Genomic DNA, 27,303 nt, shown 5'->3' with positions numbered 1-27,303 from the left:
GCATCTAGTTTTTTTAATATCCATTGTGTCTTTTCATAATAATTCACATTATTAAAGGAATAATTACTTTAAGACTACTTTAGAAATCATAATCTTGCAAAACTTTTGCTCTTTATTCTATTCTTGTGAGATTTTTTGTGGTAAACATTTAACAGTCATATAGCCTGTCGTGACAATAATAATGTAATATTTATTCCTCCAGCTTTCCTCGCCCCGTGAAGACTACTTGGTTAAATAGAAATGCACCAGCACAAAACAGAGATTCTGTGATTCCTACTCTTGAAAGTGTGGTCTTTGGTATTAACTACACAAAACAGTTATCACCAGATGTAAGAACTGATGTTTATAAACTGTTTCTTCTTCTCCTCCTATTTTGAATGAAATGGGTTTTTTTATTTTTTACTGCTTTATCTGTGAATGTGATATTTCCGATCTTAAGAAATTGTTTGGTTCCAGTGGTCTATTGTGAAAACTTAACCTGCTCCTTTAAGATTTTATCAAATTTAACAAATAGAGATCTTTGACAGCTAGTGCCTTTTAACTTGCTATTGGTACCACTTGTTCCCTTAACAGAACTGGTAGAATCATGCCAAAGGAGCTTGCCTGCAAAGAACGATTACCAGAATTGAGACCCAACTTGCAGTAGTACAAGTATAGCCATTATACTCCTAAAAGGAGAGGAGACTTATATTATAAAAGCAGAGTGTCTGTCCCTCAGTCCAAATGTAATTTGAATCTTAAATTTTCTAAAATCAAAATTTAATCTGCTCGTTTTAAAAGTCCACTGTAACTGAAATTTCTAGAGTTGATTTCATGTGTTTAAATTACTTGTATCAACAAGAGCAACTCCTTAAAATATTGCTGAATTTATTTGTTTTAGGATAATTGTAAATTGTAAATGCTTAGGAATTTTTTCCTGAATTTCTCTAAGTTTCAAATGTAATATTTTTAGAGTTTTGGTTACTAACAGTCTAAATGCCAAATCTATTCTTTATTTAGGGTTGCAGCTTCATTATTGCAGACTCCTTCCTACATCATGCCTATCATTTTCATTATACACTTTGTGCCACTTTGCTGCTAGCCTTCAAGGGATTGCACAGCTACTTCATTACGGTAACAGAAGAGATTCCCTCTTGTCAGAAACTAGAACTGGGTATGTTAAAAGTAGCCAGACCTTTCCTATAGTTCAAGTCATTCTCTTCATTCTCACATTGCTAGTTATCAGCTTTGCTATAGTTTTTATGTACTAAACCCATAATGTGCCTCACTTTTATTTCTCTCTCAATTCCATTTTTTCTGTCTAATTACTCTCTGCAATTAAAAATTTTTCTATGATATTGAGAAATATTGAGAAATAACTTCTTGGTGCCAAGTTTGAAATGAGTCTTGATAGGTTTTTTTTTTTTAAAAGCATATGTTCATATACACTTATTTAAAATTCCACTGTAACTGAAATTACTAGAGTTGATTTCATGTGTTTAAATTATGTGTATGAACAAGTAATTTAAACACACTCCTCATCAAATATAACCAGAAAGCATACTAGAAAGCAAATGTAGTTATCTACAGAATCATGGGAAGATAAATTAATCTATACTTCCAAATATTTAACAATCTTCACAAAGTATAGATACTTGGGACATTTTTATATACATTTGGTTTTAAGCTATCTCAGATCTTATTTCTTTTATCGCATGTCAGAATAACAACATTACTCAGTCCTAACATTTTGAAAATTATTTAAATCATTAAAAAATTATTTAGTTTTAGTCTAATAGTGTTTTCTGCATATACTTTGTAGTAGGTAATAAAAAACATATTGCCTCGATTTTATATATCATTTGTAGTTTGCAGAATGCTTTTACATATATATTTTCACAGAAGATAAATTACTGGGATTAGCAAAAATAAGTTTTTATTTAGATTTTTAATGATAGCTTTTATAAGCTTTTATTTATAAATACCAGCTAATAGCTCATCATAAAAAAAATTTTAATTATCACTTTAGAATAAGTTATTTTTATCATTATATACGTGAATAAATCAGGAATCACTTTCCAAATTTTACTTAAATTAATTGGTGTTCTCGATTTATTTCTTTGTTCCTCAGACATCTCAGTCTTTTAACAATATCGATAAACTCAAAAACTCACTTACTGAAAGTAATTCTTAGGTTTGAGACTAATTAGCCTATTTTTATAATTGCCTATTTTGGGATACAAAAGAATTGTAAGAAAGTGTAATGATTTGTACCTCACTTAAATTCAGCTGTGAGAATGCTGAATATTGTGCCACTGCCTATCAGCAACTAGTCCAGTGGATTTGATTAATTCCATTATTCACTCTATTCAGTTCACACATCGTTGACTTGAATAGAAACAAGATATCAATTGACTGTTTAGATGCTTGATGCAAAAATCTCATTGTGTACACAGATAGGAAAATGTGTTCTTTTTTGCTCATGTATTCTTCCTCAAGACAAAATGCTAGTGTGAAAATCTTTTGATTACTATTCTCTGAAATATTTTTTTTCCTTGCTATTTCATATACTTAGAATCCTTCTATTTCCTTTAGGAAAAAAATCCTTTCAGAGACTACTGCCTCAAATTTAAACTGTTCTGATTTCAAAGTGAATTTTTTTTTGTAGAATAGAACTAATTTAGGCTTTCACTTATCCTCAATTAATGGAAAAATTTTGCTCTATATATTTTTTAATTTGAGTCTTTGGAACACAAACATATTTTCTTAGAAGAATTATCTCATAAATGTTTGGTTAGCTTAGGTTTAATGACCAGACCACAAAACTTAAACTACGATATTAATAAAGGACAATATCATGTGACTGAAAAGTAGTGTTATAAAAAATAGCAGTGTTAAACTTAGAACCCATGTGTACTGGCATTTCTATAAGAAAATTTGTCAATAGTTTCAATGTTGAATGCTGTAGAATTCATGGAGGCATTATCTTGTAGTGCTTAAAAGTGCATGTTTAGAGCTATTTTTGTCACTTACTAGCTTTGAGGCTGTATATACAAAGCAGATTCCATTCAAAAGATGGGGAAATTGAAGGGAACCAGATGTCCAAAGGCAGAAGGTGTAAAGGAGCTCTAGGAGTAAGACTTCTTTTTCTTCAATTACAGTTGACATTAACTATTATTTTATATTACTTTCAGGTGTACAGCATAGTGGTTAGACATTTAAATAATTTATGAAGTGATTCACCCACCCCTTGATTAGTCTAGTCTGGCTCTATACGTAGTTATTACAATATTATTGACTATATTCCCTATGCTATACTTTATATCCCTGTGACTATTTTGTACCTAACAATTTGTATGTCTTAATCCCTTTACCTTTTCACCCAGTCCCCCAACCTCCCTCTCATCTGTATCCAGCAGTAAGACTTCTTAATGATATAATTTTCTTGGGCTTTTTATGAGCACCCGATTTGTCAGGTACTGAGCTAGGTGCTGAAAAAAGAATAGGATCTCTGTCTTTAAAGATTTTTGACTTTTCCCTTTCTCTTAATAAATAATCTGTTCAGCAAGATAACCAAAAGAAACTCATCCAGCAAGACAGGGCTTCTATGAATTTAATGTACAGAGTCATATATGAGATGGGCCCATAAATGCCTGAATAAGGAAGATGTCTATCATTATGTAATTTACAAATAGGTTTATATTTGCAAATGAAAAGAAAAAAAACCAACCACATTTTAACCTAAAAAAAAATTTTTCTAAAAGGAAGTAATGTTGAAAGAAAACAAGCATCTCTATTCAAAGGCAAAGATTTCACATAGCTTAGACAATATTAGCACTTTGTTACTAATTAACTTCAGTCTGTTGATTCATTTATTTATAAGCTTTTTAATTTTCTCAGGTAGGGCTTCCTTTTATTCATATATATTACTTTGGCTTATGGATTTAATGTAGAAAGTATAATCAAAAGAGCCCTTATATTTAATTTTAGGTGTCAATTACTAAATGAATGTCAGCTTTATTCCAAGTTATTTGCTTAATATATGTTTTCAGAAAATAAAATTCAAAAGCAAACCTAGACTTTGATAAGTAAATAATAGCAATAGAATAAAGTTATTAGTACCTAATAGATAATATTTACTCAAAACATATTTGTTGAATGAGTGAACGAATGAATAGAACAGCACAATACAGTTTTTGTTGTTACTTGAAAAATATATAAGTATCAATATATATCTTATAGCAGTTTCCTAGGGATTTTTAAAATCAAGACTGATCTTCAGTAAATATTTATTGGTAATATTTTGTGTTTCCTTAAATTTTTCATTACTATTTATATTTTGTTTTTATTATGAATTTTAGTTTATTCTTGACTGCATCTTCTAGGAGAACCTTTAAAAATACTATTAACTATTCCAAATAAAACTACTGAATATTTTGAACCATTAACATTGTTTATTTTTATCGTAGAAAAATTAAATTGCAGGCACTAGATAACATTTCCTTAAAACTCTGTTGACTAAACATCATTATAGTCACCAGTTTTAATAAGTGGACTTAAAGTAGTTCTTTATTATAGGATGTATTGTATTTTCTTTTACTATTTAGCATTTTTCTTGAGTTTTCAAGTAAGTATATATTTAAAAGTTTTAAACTTCACTATGCTTTGAAAAATATACCTAAACTCTAGTCTCTTTTTAAAAATAATGCCTCAGATTCCTTTCTGCTTTTGCCTTTTACTTTTCTCCTAGATGAATGATGTACATTTTTTTGATGACATATAGTTCAGTATTGGTTTGGTGCAAGCAGCTCTTACTGAAAATGGGAGTCACAAGTTCTGAAATCTGGGATTTGGCAAGTGTTGCAACCTCTCTGGGCCACGGTATCTACACTTGCAAAAACAGGGGTTTCATTTAGGTGATCTCTGATATCCCTGCCAACCCTAAAATTAAGAGTCTAAGAAATTAAAACATAAAAATACAGATTATGAAGAGTTGAGTGGTACATATAAATAGAATCAAGAACAAAGTAATATAAACTTGAATGTACATCATTTGTAATTCTAATAAGCTAATTAACTAAACAATTCTGCTTTAGTCTCCTAATCTAACTGCACTATCAGATCAATGCTAGTCTATTAATAACAACTTGGAAAATTCTAGTAAATTTTGTTTTAAAAGGAGTATAGTAACTAGTGCTGTGTGCAATCCTTATAACTAGCCAAGGCCAACATGCAGGTCCTTTATGAACGCCTTCTCAGAAGAAAACAGCCAGGAACCCAGAAAGACACCTGTCTAGGTATGTTTACAAATAGGTTAAGTAAATAATCCCTTTTAATTAGTATGAAATTTTGTTTTAAATTAGTGTCAAATTTTATAAATATGTATTTATTAATATAATATGTTTCTACCACCTTTATTTAAGAAACTTACTTTTAGAATCAATTTGGTTCGTAGATAAGCTTCGGTTAATTTCTTAATTAATTTGTAATATTGAAGTTTTTTTAAAAAACTGGAAATGATAAATGTAAAGATTTCTTTGACTTTTTCCATATTCTTTTTAGAGTTCCTACAAAGAACACTTTTTTGAAACCATATTTATTGCCAGAATTTGTTGGTTTAATGATACAGCCCTAAATTTGTCCAAAGTCAGTTTACCTTTGGGTACAGCTAATGGTAATGAAATGTGTTTTAAAAACTGAGGCTGATTTCATCCATTACAGAAATAAAGAGAAACATTTTCAAGCATCTGGTTTTTTGTGTCGATTTGCATTTTTTTTATTGATTTAAATTTTAAAAGCAAAGTAATATCAAATCACCACTATTCAGATTCGTTAGATATTTTAAAAGAAATATTTTAATCTCATTTTATTGATATATTTCCCTGTATATTTTAATCTTTTATTCTTGAATAGCAATAGGACAATTTACTATCTTTCCACAAATATACTGAGTTTTTACTTTGTGTTGACTAGACCATCATAATTACATTTTTTAAAGTTATGAAAAGCTATAGAAATAAAAAATAAAATTCCAATGTTTCTTAGTTTTTAGGAGTATGAAAAAAGGAAATCGAGGAGCCAAAATCTTTCTCAACATTTCTCAGGTTAAAACGAGCTCAGAAATATTTAAGTTGGATCAGTTTTCACTAAAACGTAAGAGAGAAACTGATTTTCTAATCAGAAGAAAAAAGAACGATTGACAATGTATTGTGATCATTATTTTAGAATATAATTTTATATTCTCATATAAAGTAACTAAAATTAAAGAATTCATAGTATGATATTGTGGTCATTTGTGACGTGTGTTAGTGTTCTTTTTAGCAATAAACATATACTCACTTAAACTATTGTATTGTCAGCCTATCAGTTTACATGTGAGCATTCTAAATAATTTTATAGAATACTGCTTATATAATGAGGCTTATATAAAGAAAGGCCCAGCTTGGGATTGGATGGAAAAAGACTTGATTCAAAACTAAAGTATACTGAAGTTAATTAAATAATACTTTTATTGAGATATCTTTTATTCTTACCAGCTACTATCGTACTGGCATTTTCTGAGCTATGTTGTCAATATCTGTTGAATGAACAGATGAATGGAGGAATGGATTTTGAAAATAAATTTAAGATACATTTACACTTTGACCTAGCAACCCCACTTTTGTTAACTTATATCATAGAAATAAGAGTACTAGCATAAAAAGATGCATGTACAAACATGTTTATTGCAATATTGTTAGTGGCAAAACATTAAAAACAAAGATAAATGTCCATCATTCGACAAAGAGTGGACTAGGGAAGAAATTATAAGGATCTTACACCAAGGAAGATTATGCAGCTATTTAAAAAAAAAATGCTTTAAGACCATATACCAAATTTTCAAGGAGTACTACTGAAACCAAAAAAAAAAATTTGCAGAGTGTGTAAAACAATCCTCTTTTTGTAAAACAGTGACTCCAAAACTCATACATGCTTATGTATGTATAGTTGAAAAATATGGAAGGATATATTTTAGGCTGTAACCTTGAATTAAGCAAGAGGAACTAAAAAATGAATTTACATAAGATCACATTTATACATTTCTTTAATATGTCATTTTAAAAAGAAAAATTAGTTAAAATAGAATTTTAAACTCAGGTGAAACTCCTAAATGATTGTGAAATCATTTCAGTGCAAAGATTTTGAAGTTTTGCTTTTAAACATTCTTTAAGATGTTATTTACATTGAAGAAGCTCTCATTAGCCATAATGAAATGTACCAGTTTATGCATTTAGGATCTTGTATATAAAAATCAAAAAAATGTATCAAAACTCAAAACTTTTTTTATTTTTCAAAGTAAGTAGGATATGTAACTATTAACTTCACTGATTTTCTTCTATTACGGAAAAAGATCATTAGTAATGTGAAAACTAAGATACTAGCATATGAAAGTTATTATTTTAATACAGGGTTTAGTGCAATTTTTTTTAATTTTGGAAAACAGTATTAGAAACCACTGATTAATCGAACAATAGAATAATTTGTGAAGTCTTAGCAGATTTCTTTAGTTATCAATAGATTGAATAAATTTGTGATCTTTTTCTAATATCATACTAATATCTGAATATAGTTTTATTTGTATATTTTGTGAGTTACAAAATATATGTGTATCCTACTGGTTTTAGTTACCAATTGAATATCTGTTATTCACATATTTGGTTGTTATTTACCACGTAATTGTAACTGCTTATTTTTATCAAATTTAAATATTTATCATTCTCTGTATCAAGTATTTAACGTTCAGTCTACCTAATGAGATAATGAGCTGATGAGTGAATTCAGGGATGTCATAGAAAGTATTCTTGCCCTTTGTGTAAGAGTGATAAATTAAGCTCTATTTCAGCAACAAGATTATGGAATTATGTGTGATCACAGCTATGCTGTTTTTTTTAGGAGAACTCATTTTGGTTTGATTCTGAATAAAAGTTAAGTATATTTCAGACCTTAGGGAAATTCCTTTCCTAAAAACAAAAACAAATAACTCAATTCTGTTGGTTTCTGTATTCCCTTGTAATTATTACCACTTTAGTTGTAAATTAACCTGTACATCCCTTTAAATATGGTTGTAGCATACATTAAATATATCAGATCATATGGAAAATTTTAGCCTCAGTTTTAGATTATGTTATAGAAATCTAAATAGTAAACTAAATTAGAAACTTACTTTTTATTGAAAAGGATTTCGTCAGTTATTTTCATTAAATAGTTTATACCCCAAGTATGTTTTAAATATATTTTGGTTATAGAAATTTATTTGACTTGAATTTTTTAGGAATAGCTTTTCTAAAAAGCAAGTCGTATAGCCATGTAACCCAAAATACTAAGCTTTATTGGAATTTAAAATATATGAAATGCAATAAAACCTAATTATATGTTTTGTCTTTTCTGTGATGAAGTCATGCAAGTTACTTTAGGTATATAGTTATTATTTCCCAGACTATTTAGCCTCTTATGAGAACTGAAACACTATTTAATAATCAGAAGATAGAATTTAATAATTATCATATAACCTACATGATTAATGTTTTTATGAAAATATGTTGAAATTTAATTCATTGAATATAGTCAATATTTCTCAAACCTCTGGTTTTTAAAATTAATTTCATTTATATAATTTCAAAATTAGTTTTCAGATCTAACATTGAAATACTTCTTCTAATTACTCTTTAATCCTTTCAGAGGACATGGATGTAGAAGCTCGGCTTACTGAATTATGTGAAGAAGTTAAGGTACTTGGATTTTTAAGATTCACATTATCACATTATTTAAATGGATTCTGTTTCCTATTCTAAAAATTTTGTCTAAGAAAACTTAATTGATTATCCTTCCTAAAATGCAAAGATGAAATTATTGATCATGGTAGAACCATAGCTTAGTTGATCAAAAGACATTTGACTTGAGCATGAAGTTAAATTATCTTTATAATACATATTATTCTGCATATAAGTGAAATAGCAAAGACAATTAACTGATCAAAAGTGTGCTTTTTCTTCTGTTAGTTTACTCAAAGAATTTCTGGGCAAATTTTTAAAGCATCATTTAAACTTAACCTATTTTTGTAAAATGATATTGTTTAGAAATGAAAAATTTGTTTTATTTCAACAGATCAAATTGTTGTACAACCTTTAAAATGATGCTTTTCAACAAATGTTTGATAATGTAGGAAAATGCTTATATTGTGATTTCAGTGAAAATAGTATAAAACTATATATGAGTAGCTTTTTCTATGTATAACTGAAAAAAGTTGAAGACTATACACTAAAATGAGCTTTATTTCTTCTTTTTTTCCCCCCTTTTTCCAAGTCTATTAAAGTAAGCACTATTTTATAATCAAACAAGATCAGTGAATGAATGCTATGAAAAAAAGTATATTCTGTGAAAGACAATGAATGGTATTTGAAAAAACAAGATACAAATGTTAAGATCTTACTATTCCTATATCTAAACATATAAAAGATCTCAAATTTAATTCTAATTTCCTTTTTAACATAAAAAGCATTTTCATTATATTTTAAGACTTATTGTAAAGATTTATGTAAACCAGAGGAGTAATCTATTTATACTTGAAGGGATGCTTTCCCAATAATGAAAATACTAAAGTCCCCTCTCAGAACTGTGGTACCATGATCCCTAAGAAATAAAATTAGTAATTGCAAGGTATCTAGATAGCCTTGCTCTCAGGACAAGGAAAAAAAAAAAAATAGAGTTGTATACTTTATTCAGCTTAAGGTCAGGCCAAGAGAATTATTTCTGTTCGTATGTAGATTGTACTAGATACAGTGTTGCTTGCCTTATGCAATGCTATCTAATCACTCTCAAGTGCTTATCTAAGTCCTCTTTTTCTAAACTTTGTTTAAACCATTCTTGGAACAATACTTCAGGTTTCAGCTTATTTTATAGTGCATTTTAATCTTCTTTGTGTTCTTAAGAGAGACATGAAAATCTTGTTAGCTTCATTTCTAATACAGTTGTAAACCCTTCTTTGGGGCAAAACACATCTGTAGATCATTTATGAATCAGTATTTAGCATATATTTATTAGCTTCCATTCCAGAATTCTGATATTTGTCAACATTTTCTGAGTTTGTCCATGAGTTCTGAGAGCTTTTTCCTTATCTGAAGCCTATAATTCTTTATTTATTCCTTCATTTATTCATACAGTAAATAATTATTGAGTGACAAGTACGTATCAATAACTGGAGTCACAAAAAGTGTATAAAACACTATCCCTTCTCTTATTTCTAATTCTGCTGAATTTTTGGTTAATGTGTTCTTTGAGTTAGGGTAGATAAATGGAAACTTGGTTTGGCTGGGTGAAGAAAAGCAACGTTTTGGGGATTGGGGGCTTTTTTTTTTTTTTTTTAGAAAGATAGAGTGGAGATATAATTAGTACAATTTCTGACATGTTGAACTTGAACAACTTTCTTTTCATATCCAAGTATAGTAGGTAATGGGTCTAGATGTCAGGAGGCATAGGATCCAGAAATATAAATAGCCATCCTTGGTATATAGATGATAATTGAAACTATGGGAGTGATTTTCAACTTCAACCTGAATAGACTATGTCTACCTTCTTTAGGGTAGAGAAATAAAATCAGCATCTATCTATATATTTAAAGTAGATTTCCTAGTTACTAGTAATTGAATTATCTTCAATTGTCTTCAGTTTTTACAGCAAGATATTATCTTCCTGAAAACTGACTTGCTACTTCAGTGAATTAAATAATAAAAATGCTTATCCAAAAGAGAAACAGTCATTCTGATTTATAGTCTTTTATTATTCTTTGTTTAGAAATCCTTATTTTATCATTCAAGGAAACCAAATTCCTTTTAAAAGATTGTGTTTCATAGTACAATCTGGCACTTTTATCATCAGTTTAGGTGAATATTTAAATAAATGGGATAATTTAATACCATTGTTAGAACATTCATAATAATATAATTGTTTACCCACTTTTCTTTCCTTACTAGTGAGCTACAAATTAATCTTTGTAGCTATAGAATGTAGGCCCTAGCATTGAAACTATGCTCAATAAATAGTAGATGGATGAATTGTTAGAAAAGAGAAAGAAAGAAGTATTTGACAACTCTGTAAAAGAATTACCACAAGCACTGTTGGAGGCAGGGGTACTTGGGCCTGCTGAAAAATGGTCTTCTAGTCTTGAGTGAGAAGCTTATTGTGGGCATGGCTTGGTATGCCTACAGAGTGAAGGCAAAGCATGGGGCAAACTTTGAGGCTCAGAACCACCTGGGGGGCTTGTTAATTCCCAGGTCTCTGGGCCCCACAATCTGATACAGAAGGTCTGGGAAGAGGCCTGGGAATTTGCATTTATTACAAATTCCCAGGTGATGCCATTGCTGCTGGGGGCAGAAAGGGGGACACACTCTCTGTAAACCACTGCATAGACCAGTCCCACAAATTAGTAAATGAAGTTTGGTTGAATGATAATCCTCTATACAGTCTTTCTCCCATTTAACAAATGAGCACTGCTACTTATTTTAAATTAAGCAGGAAAAGCATAAATTGTTGTCATATATACATTTTTAAGTGATATATTGTGTTCGGTTTAGGGATTGACTTGACTAATATAGAGAGGGAAATTTATGTATTAATTACTAGAAATTAAATTACTGCTTTCGTGGGGGAAAAAAATTGACACAAGCAAAATAGAGCCTAGGAACATGGGCATGAGAGGAAAGAAGTACTTTAGAAATTATGCAGTCCTTTCTGAGGAGTTACATATCCTTTAAGTACTTTACTTGGCTGATTGGAGAAAAAAGTCCTATTTTAAGATTTCATTAGCTTTCAAAAATGTTATAACTTTCATCATGATTTGTTTATTGTGTTTAAAATTCCCAGTATTTTAGTGTTTGAGGTTGATCATGCTCTATAAAACCCTGATTTATAATTTTAGACTATATTTGACATTATTACAGTTACACGGTATCTCAGATATTGAGATATTGGGTTAAGTTGTTGAAAATTGCTAGAGTATCTATGGAATAGAAAAAAGCCATTGATCAGTTGGTCTCTCTTTCCATACATACACATTTCCTTTTAAAACTAATAATTTGCGTCTATTAATATTCTGAATAATATATTAGATATGTTATGGTAAATCTCAGAACAGTGAAGGGTTTTTTCTTGTCATTTCAGAAAATAGAAAACCCTGACGAACTGGCAGAACTTATAAATATGAATCTTGCACAACTTTGCTCACTTCTAATGGCTTTATGGGGACAGTTTCTGGAAGTTATAACACTACATGAAGAACTGAGACTATTATTAGCACAACAGCACCATACTCTGAGGGTAAGTTAAAGAAAAGTGATGTTACAGCATCTTAATGAGTATTATATTTAGAAATTTCTTATGAATAAAAAGCATGATTTTTACCTTATACAGTGGTAAATCAGAAAAGAGACTTATTTTATTGTTTTAGTCCTAAAATTCATAATAGAATAATACAGTTGAGCACATGACCTTTCTTAGTTAACAACCCCTGCTAGTAAGAAAAAATTACTCAGATATATATAACATAGGAAAATATATGATACAGGATAGCCTCTGGAGCCCAAGAACAGGAATTATAGACAGGTCTCACTGGATACAGAAATCAAGAACTAGAAATACATCTCAAACTAAAATAGAATATCTCTCTCCATCTTTTTCTCCTTTCTCCACCTCTCTTTTTCCCTCACCTCTTATAGGGACATGTATTATGAACTAGGCAGGGTCAGGGGACTGTCTAGACATACATGTTTGCTATAAGCCTAGTATGCACGTTATGCAGAAATTTTTGTATAGTTTTATTGTCCAGCAGGTCAAGAGGCTTTGGGATATTAAACCTTTGACTGCCTTTCCAGTCTTATAGCTTCATACACTCCGTGCACACTAATTTTCCTAAACTGCTAGTAGTTCCTTAAAATTATCATGTCTATTTTCTTTTTTCCATTTTTTGTTTTCTTAATTATAAAACATAATCAAAATCAGAAATGTGCGTAAAACATGCACATTTTGGCAAATAATTAAAAAAACATATTGTTTTCACTATCTCCCAGATCAAAAAATAGAAAATCATCAATACCACGGAAGTCCTCTATGTGTTTTCTCCAATTTCTATTCCTTCTCTGATGTTTAGAAGCAATCATTGTCTAGTCTTTTGTCATGAAGAGTTCTTTACTTCTCTTTAAGTTTTACCACCTATGTATGTACACTAAATAATAGTTGTTTCAACCTGTTATGTTATTCAGCCTACATTATTGAATTCTATATAAATGAAATCATACAGTATTGTATTCTTTTGTATCTTGCTTTTTTCACTCAAGATTCTGTTTGTGATGTTAATTTATGTTTTTGTCAGTAGTTGTAAATTGTTCATTTCATTACTGTGTTGTATTCTATTCGAATATATCCAGAATTTGTTTATCCATTCTACTGTTGATGGACATTTGGATTACTTCTAACTTGTAGTTACTTATGAACCAAGCTGCTATGAACATTCTTGTACATATTTCCTGGCATACCAGTTTCTCTGAAGTATTCACCTGCAAGGAAATTTCTGTGTCCTAGAATATACATAACTTCAATTTTAGTAACTAATGCCACACTGTTTTCCAGAGTGGTGCTAATTTTCACTCCCACCAGTACTCTGTGAGAGCTCTTATTACTCTACATACTCTCCCACTCTTGGTATTGGCAGATGTTTTAAATTTTGCCAGTCTGGTGGATGTAAAATGGTATATCGTTATGCTTTTAATTTGCATTTCTCTGATGACTTTATGCAGTTGAGTACTGCTTGGTAAGATTATCAGCTGTGTAGATTTCTTCTTTACGATGTGCCTGTTCAAATTGTTTGCCCACTTTGCTATAGGGTTACCTTTCTTTTTCTTCTTGATTCATAATAGTTTTCTATGTATTCTAAGTATTGGTCCTGTTATGTTTTATAAATAAATCCTCTTTCATTTCATGGTTTGTTTTTTTTGTTTTTCACTCTCTTTATGATGTCTTTTGATGAACTGGTGGTCTTAATTTTAATATAGATGGAACAGAAGAGAAAGGCCAGATATAGACATATCCATATTTGGACTTAATATATGTAGATCAGCAAGGAAAACATGAGGTTTTCAATAAATGATGCTGGGACTATTGGGTATCCATGTGGAAAAAATATATAAAATTTAATTTCAGGTGGATTAAAGACAAATGTGAAAGGCAAAATCATATAACTTCTAAAATAGAGAATTTACAGAAGAGTCATAAAAAGAGTACACAAAACTCCCATATACTTTTCATCAGAATCACAAGTATCATTTTGGCACATTTGCTTTATTATTTCTTCTTTTTGTAGATAGTTATGATTTTTATTTTCCTAGACCATTTGATGGTTATAGACATCATGCTCTTTTATTCCTGAATACTTAAGGGTATATATCCCCAATATACTTAAGGGTATATTGACTAAGAACAGAGATAGTCTCTTACTTAACCACAATATGATGATCAACTTTAGGAAATTGAATATTGATATAGTACTACTATCTCATGTATAATCTATTTCTCAGTTTTATCAGTTGTCTTAATAATGTCTTGAGTGAAACCTTTCCCAGAGTCAAATTTAGGATCACACATTGCATTCAGTTATTATATTCCTTTAAAGTCTTTTTAGACTCATTTAATCTGGAGCAGTATCCTATATTTTCTTTGTCTTTCATGACTTTGAGTATTAACCAGAAGTTGTGTAGACCATTCTTCAGCTTAGGTTTGTATTATGTTTCCTGGTGATTAGATTCAGATGATATAATATTAATGAGAAATCTATATTTTATTTCTTTTTCAATCAATTTTGGTAAGTTATATTTTTCTAGAAGTTTTCTATTCTGTCTAAATTTATTAATTTAGTGGCATCAAATAATTCATTGTATCCTTCAGTTATCTTTTTAACAGATGTAGTATCAGTAGTATTTTTCTCTTATTTCATTCCTGATATTAGATATTGTGACTTCACTTTTTTTCCTTGGTCAATCCCACCAGAATTTTGTCATTTTATTAGTTCTTTTTCAAAGAACCAACTTTTGATGTTGTTAATTCTCTCTTACATGCTTTTGTGTGTTTTGTTTTCTATTATATTAGTTTTGTTTTTGACATTAGTATTTCCTCTTACTTTCTGTAGTTTATTTTGCTGTCTTTATAAACTTCTATAAGTAGATGCTTAGCTTATTATTTGTAGCATTTCTTTTCTCACACATATTTAAGTTTACAAGTACTGCTTTAACTGCATTCCACAAGTTTTGATATATTATATTTTTTTATCCTTCAGTTCTCAATATTTTCTAATTTTTTGAGTAACTTATTCTTTGATTCAAGGTTATTTAGAAAAGTTTCTTTTTTCCCATTAGTATATATAATGGTTTATTAAACTAAAAAATATATCTATCTGTTCCTTCATTTTCTGTATATAAACAGAAACACTGTACTATTCGATAACAGGATACTACTTTATACATAGGTGACTGCTGAATGGGGAAAATTGCAACCTACTATAACTATTTGTTAGGGAACCTAACATCTATTGCACAAAAATCTTTGACTTAATGTAACCCATATAAACAAAACTATTATTAAGTCAACATTGGATATGTTGTTTCAGATTTAACTGTTGTTACTTTTTCTTCACTCCCAAGTGCAAAAAAATGAGTAACCTACCCATAGTCAGTCCTCTGAAATAAAGGATCAGAGACAGTTCTTGTCCACAAGTTGCCATATTTTGTATCATATAACCTTGCAGTCCTGAATTAGAGATTGGCACTTAGCCAAAAGCCAGGTATTCTACAGTGTGGACATGAGGAAGACTAATAATTTTTTGAGGTGGCCTACTGCCTAAACTACTGATTTGGTGCATTTTGTTTTGGAAGAATGACAGACTCATAGGTTTAGATCATTTCTCTTGAGTAATTTAAACACAGAACACACAAGAAGAGACACAGTTAGGTAAGCAATGGCAGAAACCAAGAGAGAGAATGTCATAGGCAAAAGCCATGAGACAGTAGAAGCCATGAGTAAACCAATTGTCATAAGGTAGGGATTAAAGTTAGGGTTAAAAGCAAAGCAGAGTCAGAGCTAAAGAGAAACATGAGAATAGAAGAATGACCAGAAAATGGAAGAACATATGCTTATTTCTGAAACAATACCTACTAGAGTGATATTAGGATATTAGTCTATTTGTTATTTCTTTGGCAATAACAGAAACACAATTTCACAAGAACTGGCTATTTGGCTGTAGAGTCAGTTCTCCAGATGTCCTTACTTTGCTTTTTATCATATAAATCCTACACAGCCTGAAGTAACCTGAGCATACCTCTATCTCTTGTTAACTAAAAATCTTTCATATCCAGAAATATGTTTCTTTATTTCCATATATATGAATGTTTTGGTTGTCTTTTTGGTATTGATATCTAGCTTATCTTCATTGTGATTAGGACACATACTATGTGATTTCAGTACTTTAATATTGAGACTCACTTTACTTACAGCAGAAATATATATTCTTCAGGTTGTTGGGTTAAGTGTTCTGAATATGTCTGCTAGGTTTTATAAATCATTTTGTTCAAACTTTTTATATTTTTAATGAGTTTATAGCTGCTAGTTCTATCACCTATCAAGAAAAATGTGTTAATATCTTCTCATATGATTATGAATTTATTCTTATTTGCTGTTACCACTAGTGAGTGACAGAGACAGGGTTCAAACCCTGGCCGAATGGCTCAGTCATTGGTGTTCTTCACCACTTGCTTTTTACTCTCAAAATAGAAGAGGATGATAGCAAAGATCAGAGGCAGCTTTGTAGCATAATATTTTATGGGACTGGTATTGTCCTGGGTAGAATAGAACAAGACGGTAAATTTCGATAATCAGAGAGTAGCTGGTGAACACAATTTTGAAAAATAAAATAAAATAAAATAAAGGAGCAAAGGAGAGAGGCCAAGACAAAAATTAGGTTTATGAAAAACTAAAATGCCAAAGTTAAACTGAGAAATCTTACCTAGAGCTTGCCTTTTCTCACCCCATTCTAAATACTAAGACTGGGCCTCTTTAACTCCTGAAGGAATCAAAGAGGGATAATTACGATGCAATGAAAAGTTCTCTAATGTTATTTAACTAGAGATAATAAGTCTTGCCTTGCCCTGCCCTTCTCTGCTACGTATCACAAAAACTATAGAAATGGTGGCATACTATATCCATTGGTTCCCATTTATGTAATTCAATAGGAACTTTGCTCATAAAATATATCAGTACACTCAGAATACATTGCTAAACCTACGATAACCAAAGAAATCTAAGTATCATTCATTGTACAGAGACAGACTTGGGTATAATAAAGTCTATAGGCTGTCTGGTAATGCATTTAGAAACAGCAAAATTGAACTGTCATAGAAGTGAACCTATGATATGGAATCTCTCCTTGTTGAGGTAAAAACAAATAGTGAAGCAAACAGTTGGACTGAAAAGAAGAAATATAAATCTATACTTGAACAATTTAATGAATCAGTTCAATATTGGTTCAACCATATTATTTGATATCAAGATTCAGAAAGGGCAGATTTTCAAATTCTTGGAAAATTAAGTCATCCAAAATTATTGAATTCTATAGTCACGTGCCATGCACAATCACATTAGAGCACAGAGACTATTGTATGTGAGTGGTTCCCAGTGACCCATACTAATTAAAAAGATAAAAGAGAGTAATGTCAGCATCATGGCAAACAAAAGACATTCATCATTTTGTCCCACCCATAACAACAAAAATTTGGCGTGCATCCACAAACAAAAGTGACTTTGTAGGAGCTGTGGAATCTAGCACCATGTACCATGGAACCTGAGAGGAATCTCACCACTTGTGCTTCAAGTAATAGGCGGACAGACCTCAGTTCTAGCTATGGACCCTGCAGTGGCCTATTAACCACCTCCAGCTCCTCTTGGCGACCATGTAGGAGCTTTGGAGAACACTGACTTAGACAATTATCCATGGTCAAGAGAGCCTTTGTGGAAGTTCAAGTTTCCAGAGGAGAAATTCCAGCATTCAGTTGAAGCAAAGTAAATACAAATTTGGACATGCTGAAGTTCTAGTGAGAGGAACAGCTTGCCTTTACTCACATTGCCCCTTCCCCAAGGTGACACAGCTTAGGTCTGAGAGAGCCCTTGGTGTTTTCCACAGAACCAGAAAAAAGAATACTAAAATTTATATAGAACGACAAAATACCCTAAATAGCCAAAGCAATCCTGAGAAACAAGAGCAAAACTGAAAATATCACATTTCCTGATTTCAAACTATACTACAAAGCTATAGTAATCAAAACAGTATGGTACTGGCATAAAATAGACAACTAGACTAATGGAATCAAATTGAGAGCCCAGAAATAAACCCTTGCATATATAGTCAACTAATATTTGACAAGAGTGCCAAAAATACTCAATAGGGAAAGGATAGTCTCTTCAATGAATGGTGTTGGGAAAACTGGATAATCACATGTAGAAGAATGAATGAAATTGTCCCCCATCTTACAGTGCTCACAAAAACTAACTTAAAATGAAAGAAAGCCTTAAACATAAGACCTGTAACTATAAAACTAATAGAGGCAAACATAGAGAAAAAGCTCCTTGATATTGATCTTGGCAGTGATATATTTTATTTGACACCAAAAGCAAAGGTGAACTAAACAAGTGGACTACATCAAACTATAAAATTTCCTCTGCAAAGCAAAGGAAACCATCAACAAAATGAAAGGGAATCTACCAAACAGGAGAAGATATTTTCAAATCATATATCTAATAAGGCATTAATATTCAAAATATATTTAAAAACTCATACAACTTAATAGTAAAAAAATCCATTTAAAAAATTAGCAGAGGAATTGAATAGACATTTAAGCAAAGACACAAATGACCAACAGGTACATGAAAAGATGCGCAACATCACTAATCACCAGGGAAATGCAAATCAAAACCACAATGAGTTATCACCTCACACCTGTTAAAGTAGCTCTCATCAAAAAGTCAAGAGATAACAAGTATTGGCAAGGATCTGGAGAAAAAAGAACCCTTTTGAAGGATTCCTTAGGAGGTTCCTTAAAAAATTAAAAATAGAACTACTATATGATCTAGCAATCTCACTTCTGGGTATATATCCAAAGGAAATGAAAACAGGATCTCAAAAAGATATCTGTACTCCCAAGTTCATTGCAGCATTATTCACAATAGCCATAACATGGAAATAACCTAAGTGTCCACTGATGGATAAATAAGATGTGAGACACAGACACATACATACATACACACTGGAAAATTACTCAACAATTAGACATCGTGCCATATTTGCAACAATATGGATAGACCTTGAGGGCATTATGCTAAGGGAAATAAGTCAGAAAAAGACAAATACTGCATAATCTCATTTATATGTGGATCTAAAAAAGCTGAACTCAGAAACAAAGTACAGTGGCGATTACCAGAGCCTGGAAGGTGGGTGAAACGGGAGAATGTCGATTAAAGGATACAAACTTTCAGATATAACATAAATAATCTCTGGGGATCTAATGTACAGCATGGTATTTGTAGTTATAGTACAGTATTATATATTTGAAAGTTACTAAGATAGTACATCTTAAATGTTCTCAGCACAAAAAAGAAATGGTAATTATATGATATGATGGACGTGTTAACTAATGCTAAGATGGTAATCATTTTGCAATGTGTTAAGTGTATCAAATCAACACCTTAAATTTATACAATGTTATGTTGTCAGTTATCTGTTAATATGCTGGGGAAAAGATAAAAGATATTTAATATCAAGTGAAAGATGCTTTAGTCATTTCAAACTGAGAAATGGAATTATCAAGTAAGATAACTTATGAAAAGCAAAAATGTATTGAAATTATAATGAATTTTGTATGTATCAAGAAGTAAAAAATCTGAGATTTTACTCACAAGCCAATAAGTTAACCTTCTATAGATTTATTCATAGATGCTGGCAGAAGATATGCGATCAGAGACGAAGAACTCTGATTCTGGGTCCGAGACAAAGGACTTTATTATTCACAGCAATAGTAGTAACTAGAGTGTCATCATTTGCACTGGATTCTTTGAACCCCAGTTTCCAGAGTCAACATTGAGATGGCCAGGTTCACACCAGTGAATTGCATTACAGGAGAAAAACTCTGTGCTTATGATCCCAAATATTCTATAATGGAAAGTTAGCATGTCTGCCATTGATTCCAAAGGGAATCTTTATCTACCATGGTTGTAAGCAAACCTGTGCTTTGTTCCAAAGGGAGACATATCTCCATCTTCCCAGGCCATTCTCAATAAAAGCATCCTTGAAAAGATAGTCTGGAACAAGGACAGTGCTTCTGCTCACAGGAGTTGCAGAAATGTAAAAGACCCTTGGAGAATTGTCTTTTAACGGTATCTTATGGAAAACTCATTTTCATTGCAGTTTATTCCCTCAACAGTTTTATGTTGCTAGTGCTTCCAAAGGTGCCTCTTGGGTTACAATGCTTCCCATTGTGACATCAGAGATGCCATATTTAATGTTTGTTTTAGCTTGTGCCTAGAGTTATAAGTCTAGTGTTAAGAAGGTCCATATATTTAGTTTACAGATCCAAAGAGCTATACTTTGTGCTTTGTACTAGCATTGCATACTCGTATTCTGCCCTGAACAAGCTCTTTTTAGGGCTGGTGGAATCAGCAGAATAACAGTTGGTATGACATTCTTTCAGAGACAACTTGAATAAATCTTTAGTTTTGTCATAGCAAATACAAGTTGCCAGATAAAATACAGAATGGCCAGTTAAATTTGAATTTCAGGTAAACAACAAATAATTAGTAGTATAAGTATATGCAATGCAATGTTTGGGAAATACTTATACTAAAAAAATATATATTTCAATGTCCAGTTTGATAGATGCCTAGTTCAATTTGAATTTTAATTAAACAGCAAATAGATTTTCAATCTATGTATGTCTGGTGCAACCCTGTTAAATAGGATACCGAAGCATCAAAGAAGGATTTAACTGTTTATATATTTTTGAGTGAATGAAGTGTGCCTTATCTCTACAGAAAACAAAATCCCCTTGGTCAAGAAAAAAACTAATTTTGAGCTCATTAATCTTGTGTGGAAACAGAGTGTGTGGTAAACATATGGCTTTACTCAGTATTCACTTATCTGTGGTTCTAATCTGGAACAAAGAAGTCCAAGTGGATATGATGTTTCTGATATTCAGTTAATATTCTATGGTATTACTCATTTAAACTTTATATTAGTGAGTCTTTTCTTAAACTGTAAAATGAAAGCCTTTTTCTTTATAAAGGTTTTGTAAAATAATATTTTGAACTATATAGTCATCAGAAATAGAGAAATTAAAATTTTTTTCATTGATCTCTACCTTCTTTATAGTTTTCATGTGAACCTAAGAACTGCTTTTAAAAAGTAGTCTTTAAAAATTTGTTTTAAAAATCTCTATTCAACATCCTCATTATATGCATATTTTTGTGCCCTGTTTTGACATCTCTCTGTTTTATTCAGAGTGGTGCCCACCTTTGGTCTTATAAGCCTATCCTCTTTTTCTTTGACTAACTTCTTTTTTCACCTGTAATTTGAGTTAATAGCAACTCAAATTGAAATATAGTGATTCTAGACCCACCGACCACAAGCCAAAGGATTCATCTAAAAATTTGGAGGAGGGAGAGTTGTTTGCTCCTCATGGTTGGATAGACTCCATTATTGTGCTCTTGGAGAAGTAAAATTTGGGGTTTTTTTCCCCATAGAATGTTCATGGAAGAGCCATGATTATTTCTTTATATATTTTTACTTGACATATATATATAGCAATTATTATCTGCAAGGCATTGTCTAATTGCTTTACGAATGTTGACTAATTTAATCATCAAAACAATCTCATGAAATATTTTATTATTCTCATTTTAGAAAAGAAATATTGAAGTTAGGTGAAATAACTTGGCCAAAGTCACACAGCTTGTATGTGATAGAAAGGAAATACAAACCCATGCAGGAGATGCAGATCTGATATTTTCATGTTTCATCTGTTTCTCAGGCATTTGCAAAATATAAAAAGTAAAGTAAATTAAATCTTCAAACAAAACAATAGTCCAAACTTGTAACATTGGATTACCATTCACTAAGTTGCTGGTTTGCTATGCTATTCATATTTTACAAATAACAAAATATAATCTCAAACATAAGTTTCAGCTATGACCTTATGATGCAAAATATGGTTTTGTATTTTTTTTCCCAATTGTATTAAAGAGAAAGTGCCATTCGCCTTTATTCTCTGTAATTAATTATAAAAAGATACTGTAGAACACTAAACACATCACAGATGATCTAATAGCTAGAAAATCAAAACATCATTTATTGACAGCACCACCAAAAGCGTAGGTAATATGTAATATAATGTCTGTAGGTAATTGTTTCCTAAGATTGAATTTTTGAACGGATGGGTTTCTTTTTCTTACATAAAATTTACATAACATAAATTAACCATTAATCATTTTAACTTGTGCACTTCAGTAGCATTAGTACATTCACAGCGTTGGTCAGTTACCACCTCTATCTAGTTCCAAGGTATTTTCATCATGCCAAAAGGAAATCCCATATCCAACAAACAGTCACTCCCCATTTCCTCCTCCTCTCCCCACCACAACCCCTTGGCAAACACCAGTCTGATTTACCTGGATGTTTCATATAAATATAATCAAATACATGGGACCCTTTGTGTCTGGTTTCTTTCATTTGGTTCATCCATGTTGTAACATGTATCAGTTCTGCATTCCTTTTTAGGGCTGAATTCTGTTATATGGATATAGTACATTCTTTTATGTTCATCTGGTTATTTCTACCTTTTGACTACTGTGAACAGTGCTTCTGTGAACACTTGTGTATTTTTTTTTATTTGTTTTATATTTGTTTTAATATCTGTTTTCAGTTCATTTGGGTATATACTTAGGAGTGGAATTTTTGAGTTGTATAGTAATTCTATGTTTAACTTTTTAAGGAAACTACACAGTTTTCCTTAGCAGTTGCACCATTTTATGTTCCTACTATACGTAGTTCCAATTTCTCTACAGCCTCACAAACACTTGTTATTTTATGTTTTTTTATTTTTATTACTGTCACCTAGTGGGTTGCAAAGTGGTGTTTCATTGAGGTTTTGATTTGCATTTCACTAATGACATTGAACATCTTTTTGTGTGCTTGTTAGCCATTTGTATGTCTGTTTGAGAAATGCGTATTCGAACAAAAGTATATTCCAAGTCCTTTGCCCATTTTTTAATTGGATTGTTTGTCATTTTGTTGTTGAGTTACAGGAATTCTTTATATAGTCTGGAAACTACACTCTTATCAGATATATGATTTTTCAAATATTTTCTTCTATTTTATGGGTTGCCTTTTACTCTCTTGATATAGTGTCCTTGAGGCACAGGACATGCAGACAGGAAGAAAAGTCTTAAATTTATTAAATTCATTTTTTCCTCCAATAAAATGGTCTTGTAAATTAAGACAAATATATTCAGTTATAGTTATGGTAAAATTTTGAAATGATATAACAACCCCCCTTTTTTTAATTACGAGAAAGTATTGTGTTTATGCTGCTATTAGTATAGTTTTCTTGGAATCATTAATTTATTACATATAGTGGGAAAAATCCACATGGCAAGGGAAAAGAAAGATTTTTTTAATCTAAATTTACTTAATATGTATATCTACTCTATGTTATAGTAGACTCTCATGTCTAATATTGTATATATTTGATTTTTAAAAAGTTCATAATCCTCAGCAGTTTAGCACAGAAACTTTGCATTCAAGAGATCTAAATTTCGTAAACTGCAATATAATCTTCTTGAATTATCATTGGTAACATTTTGAAAATTATGCATAAAATCTAATATCTACCTCTTCAGTTTAACAACTCATAAAAAAAGGAAAAGAAATAAATTTTAGTGTCTTTAATTAATATTGTCGTATATACTTATGTAAAGTGAGGTTTTTTTGCCCCCTTAAAAAATTATCCTGCAAAAAAGAGAAAACTACTTCATAGTTAAGTTCTCACAAACATTTTCATGTTATTGAGTGCTCTCAACTTTATTTTGAACACAAAATAAGGCAAAATATATTTCTTCAAGGTAATAGAAAATAAAATCAAAGATTAGAGTAATGTGAAACATGGTGACAAATGAAAGAAATATTCTTCTTAAGTGACTTTAAAGTGCATGCCAAAACAAAATGCTCAGGGGATGGAATCACTAAAGCTTTTATCACTGTTGGAAAAATACTTAGAGAAGGCATATTAGCTTGAAATACCTCAGTCAGTGGTAGTGTTTTAGATGCTTTTAGAGGTTACCTTACAAAATCAGTGGAAACAAGAGTCAAAGATATGTACACACATTTAGTCATTATCCCTGGGAATGAGACATTACACTGGCAAGTGAATATCAATGTAAACAAACTTTGTAAAGATGCTCTAAAAACCAAAACTATAAGTTGTTATGGTGATCACAAACCCTTACCAAACCAATGAACAAAAGCTTAGTGTTACACAAACTACTTGGGATAAAACCTCCTGTGAAAGCTTTATGTATGGATTAAAAAATGGCTGTCTCTCAAAACGTAAGTGAGGGTGATGTTCATAGTTGAATTCAATCTTCTTGAGAAATAAGATCCTGCAGAGTTAGGGTTATATGATCTAGGAAACCTAGCAATTTATTTTTGTCCTTGATCAAAGTGAGATAGGCAAGTAGACCACCTCTCAGTGTCAGTGAAACACAACAAATCTTATAAACTACATAGCCAGGAAATGAGAGGAACGTGAAAGGAGTAGAACATGGATGTTATTGTGCCAGCCTATTAGGTGTTAGAATATGTGCATTTATCATCAAGTAATGACAGTTTATTTTTATTTTATTGAGGTAAAGTTTAAATCCAATGAAATGCACACATTTTAAGTGTACAATCAAATGAGTTTTAACAAATCTGTTCATCCAGGTCACTAACACCTCAGTCAATATATAGGACATTCATTACTTCAGAAAGTTACCTTTTGCTGCTTTTCAGTCAGTTCCCAATCCCCATAAGCAACCCCTGTTCTGATTTCTTTCATCATAATTTAATTTTATCTGTGTTTAAAAGTCTATATAAATAGACTCAGCAATACAATATGTACTCTTTCTGTGTCTGACTTGTTTCACAGAACGTAATTGTTTTTTAGATTCTCCCTTGTTTCATGTATTAGTAATTCTTTTTTGTTGTCAAGTAGTATTCCACTATATAGTATACCAAAGTTCATTTATCTTTTCTCCTGCTGATGATTTGGCTTGTTTTTATTTTTTTGGCTATTATGAATAAAGATAGTATAAACATTCTACATTTTTTTTTTTTGCAAACATGTTTTTATTTCTTTTCCGTTTCATTGATCTATTGTATATCTTTATGTTAATACCACAATAATTTATCAGAATATATATTACTTATATTCTGAGTTTGAATTTGTAAATTTAACATTTTTCTATGTATGTCTTTTGCCCCAAATTAAGCTGTGCTGCCATCAAGAGGCAGTCATACTTTAGTTATGGACACAGAATACAGTTAACAGGCATATTTATTACATAATGCTACAGCATGAAAATTATGGCAGGAGAAAATTTAGAAAGAGAACTTTGTATGGGTGGATAGAGGAAAGAAAAGGCTTTCTGGTAACAGGGACTCTTTATACAGATGGGAAGAGATAAGTGGTTTGGAGCACAAGATTTGGAATTCCTCAAATTTTTATTTTAATCCCATTTTAATTGCTTACTAGTTATGTTATCTTGGCCAGGTTATTAATCTCTTTGTGTCCATTTCCTCACTTATTAAATGAAGATATATCCACTTCATATGCTTTTATATGGTATAAGTCAAAGAATGTAAATAAAGTGCTTAACATATAGCCTGGTAGCTAGGATGCTGTCAAGAAATTATTGCTATTGTAGGAATTAGAGAAGATAGGGAGAGAAGAAAAAGGAACCAGCCAGTTTTGCAGGCTCAGTTGCAGCTTCAGGAATCCAGATGATTTAGGGCAGCATTTCTCTATACTTTATAGCCCCCATGGAAAACATCTCTAACGGATAAACAGACAGGCAGGTATTTTTCCTCAGTGTTAAAGAGAAAGAAGAGGCAATTGGACAACATCTGAAAGTAAAGAACAAGTTGCATCCTTCTCAGAGATGCTCATACCTCCCTTTTCCCACCTCCCTTATTGACTTATTCCTCTGAAGACCCAGTCTCATCCGCTTAGGGAAACAGGTTTAGTAAGTCAGAAATTCAACTGGCCAGATCTTGATAATGAGTATTATATTGCCAATTCATTTTATGTTTAAAACCAAAGAACCTTAAATCTTATTTCCCTTTAGTAAAGAATCTTAAGTGTAATATAATTTCAAAATGTAAAATAATTTTTCTCTCCTCCCTGTACCTTTGAAACAAAACACCTTTTTCATCTCCTTACTGTCGCTTCATATTGCTCCAATAGCTGACAAAGCCTTTCCTTGCATATTTAGAAATGAAAGGGTCAAAATACAAATATGATGGAAGAAATATTTAGATTTGACCAGTATTCACCAAGTACATAGCAAGATACAAGTTTTGGGGATAACAAAAATCATCAAAATATAGTTCCTACTCTAAAGAACATTACACATTCAGAGGGGAGACAATTCTCATATACAGTTATTTTAAGGAAAAATGTAGTGAATGCTGTAATGGCAGTTATAATAGCTTATATTTACATATACTTCCCAGATTAAAAAATGCTTTCCAATAGTTTGTTTTTACCTTGTTTGTTCTTCATAACAACCTCATATATAGAATAGATATTAAGTAGAATTTTAAAATTAGTCATCCAAAGCTCAAAGGTAAAATGCCCAAAGTTGCAATGCCAGAAAGTCAGTCAATTCAGCTAGCACATACTTGGATGCCTGGCACATAGCATGGTGGAAGTGCTAGCTGATTCTACCATTTTTCCATGTGCTGGGCACTATTTGCGGGACTAGGAATGTGACAGTGAATAAGACAAACAGATCCTTGTCTTCAAGGAAGATAAACGGTGGATCTGTGACATAAACCCAAATTTCTCACTCTACATTCTGTGAGTACCAAAATATAGTGCTTTGGCAACACTGAGGAGGGAGATTAATTTTCACAGGGGTGGTTATGGAAGGCCTAATGGAGGAGGTTTC

General features: G+C 31.2%; 1 protein-coding gene across 13 annotated transcripts in view; it reads left to right on the top strand.

The window, feature by feature from the left end:
* Positions 1-27,303, top strand: part of FAM135A (family with sequence similarity 135 member A) — a 96,061-nt gene that overhangs the window by 44,847 nt on the left and 23,911 nt on the right. For 8 of the 13 annotated variants that reach the window (XM_025042611.1, XM_025042616.1, XM_025042612.1 and 5 more), the window contains 6 exons: positions 203-329; positions 1,000-1,153; positions 5,199-5,276; positions 6,025-6,132; positions 8,698-8,747; positions 12,175-12,330. In XM_025042611.1, coding sequence (XP_024898379.1) covers positions 203-329; positions 1,000-1,153; positions 5,199-5,276; positions 6,025-6,132; positions 8,698-8,747; positions 12,175-12,330 — 673 coding nt within the window. Of the gene's footprint in view, positions 1-202; positions 330-999; positions 1,154-5,198; positions 5,277-6,024; positions 6,133-8,697; positions 8,748-12,174; positions 12,331-27,303 lie in introns of those variants that run through there. The other 5 variants (XM_006926403.3, XM_006926404.3, XM_015600482.2 and 2 more) reach the window with 3 other exon arrangements.

This window comes from Pteropus alecto, unplaced genomic scaffold, assembly GCF_000325575.1.
Source record: "Pteropus alecto unplaced genomic scaffold, ASM32557v1 scaffold7, whole genome shotgun sequence".
Classification (NCBI taxonomy): domain Eukaryota; kingdom Metazoa; phylum Chordata; class Mammalia; order Chiroptera; family Pteropodidae; genus Pteropus; species Pteropus alecto.
Note: the sequence above shows the minus strand (reverse complement) of the source record. Positions and strands in the feature narration are given on the sequence as shown.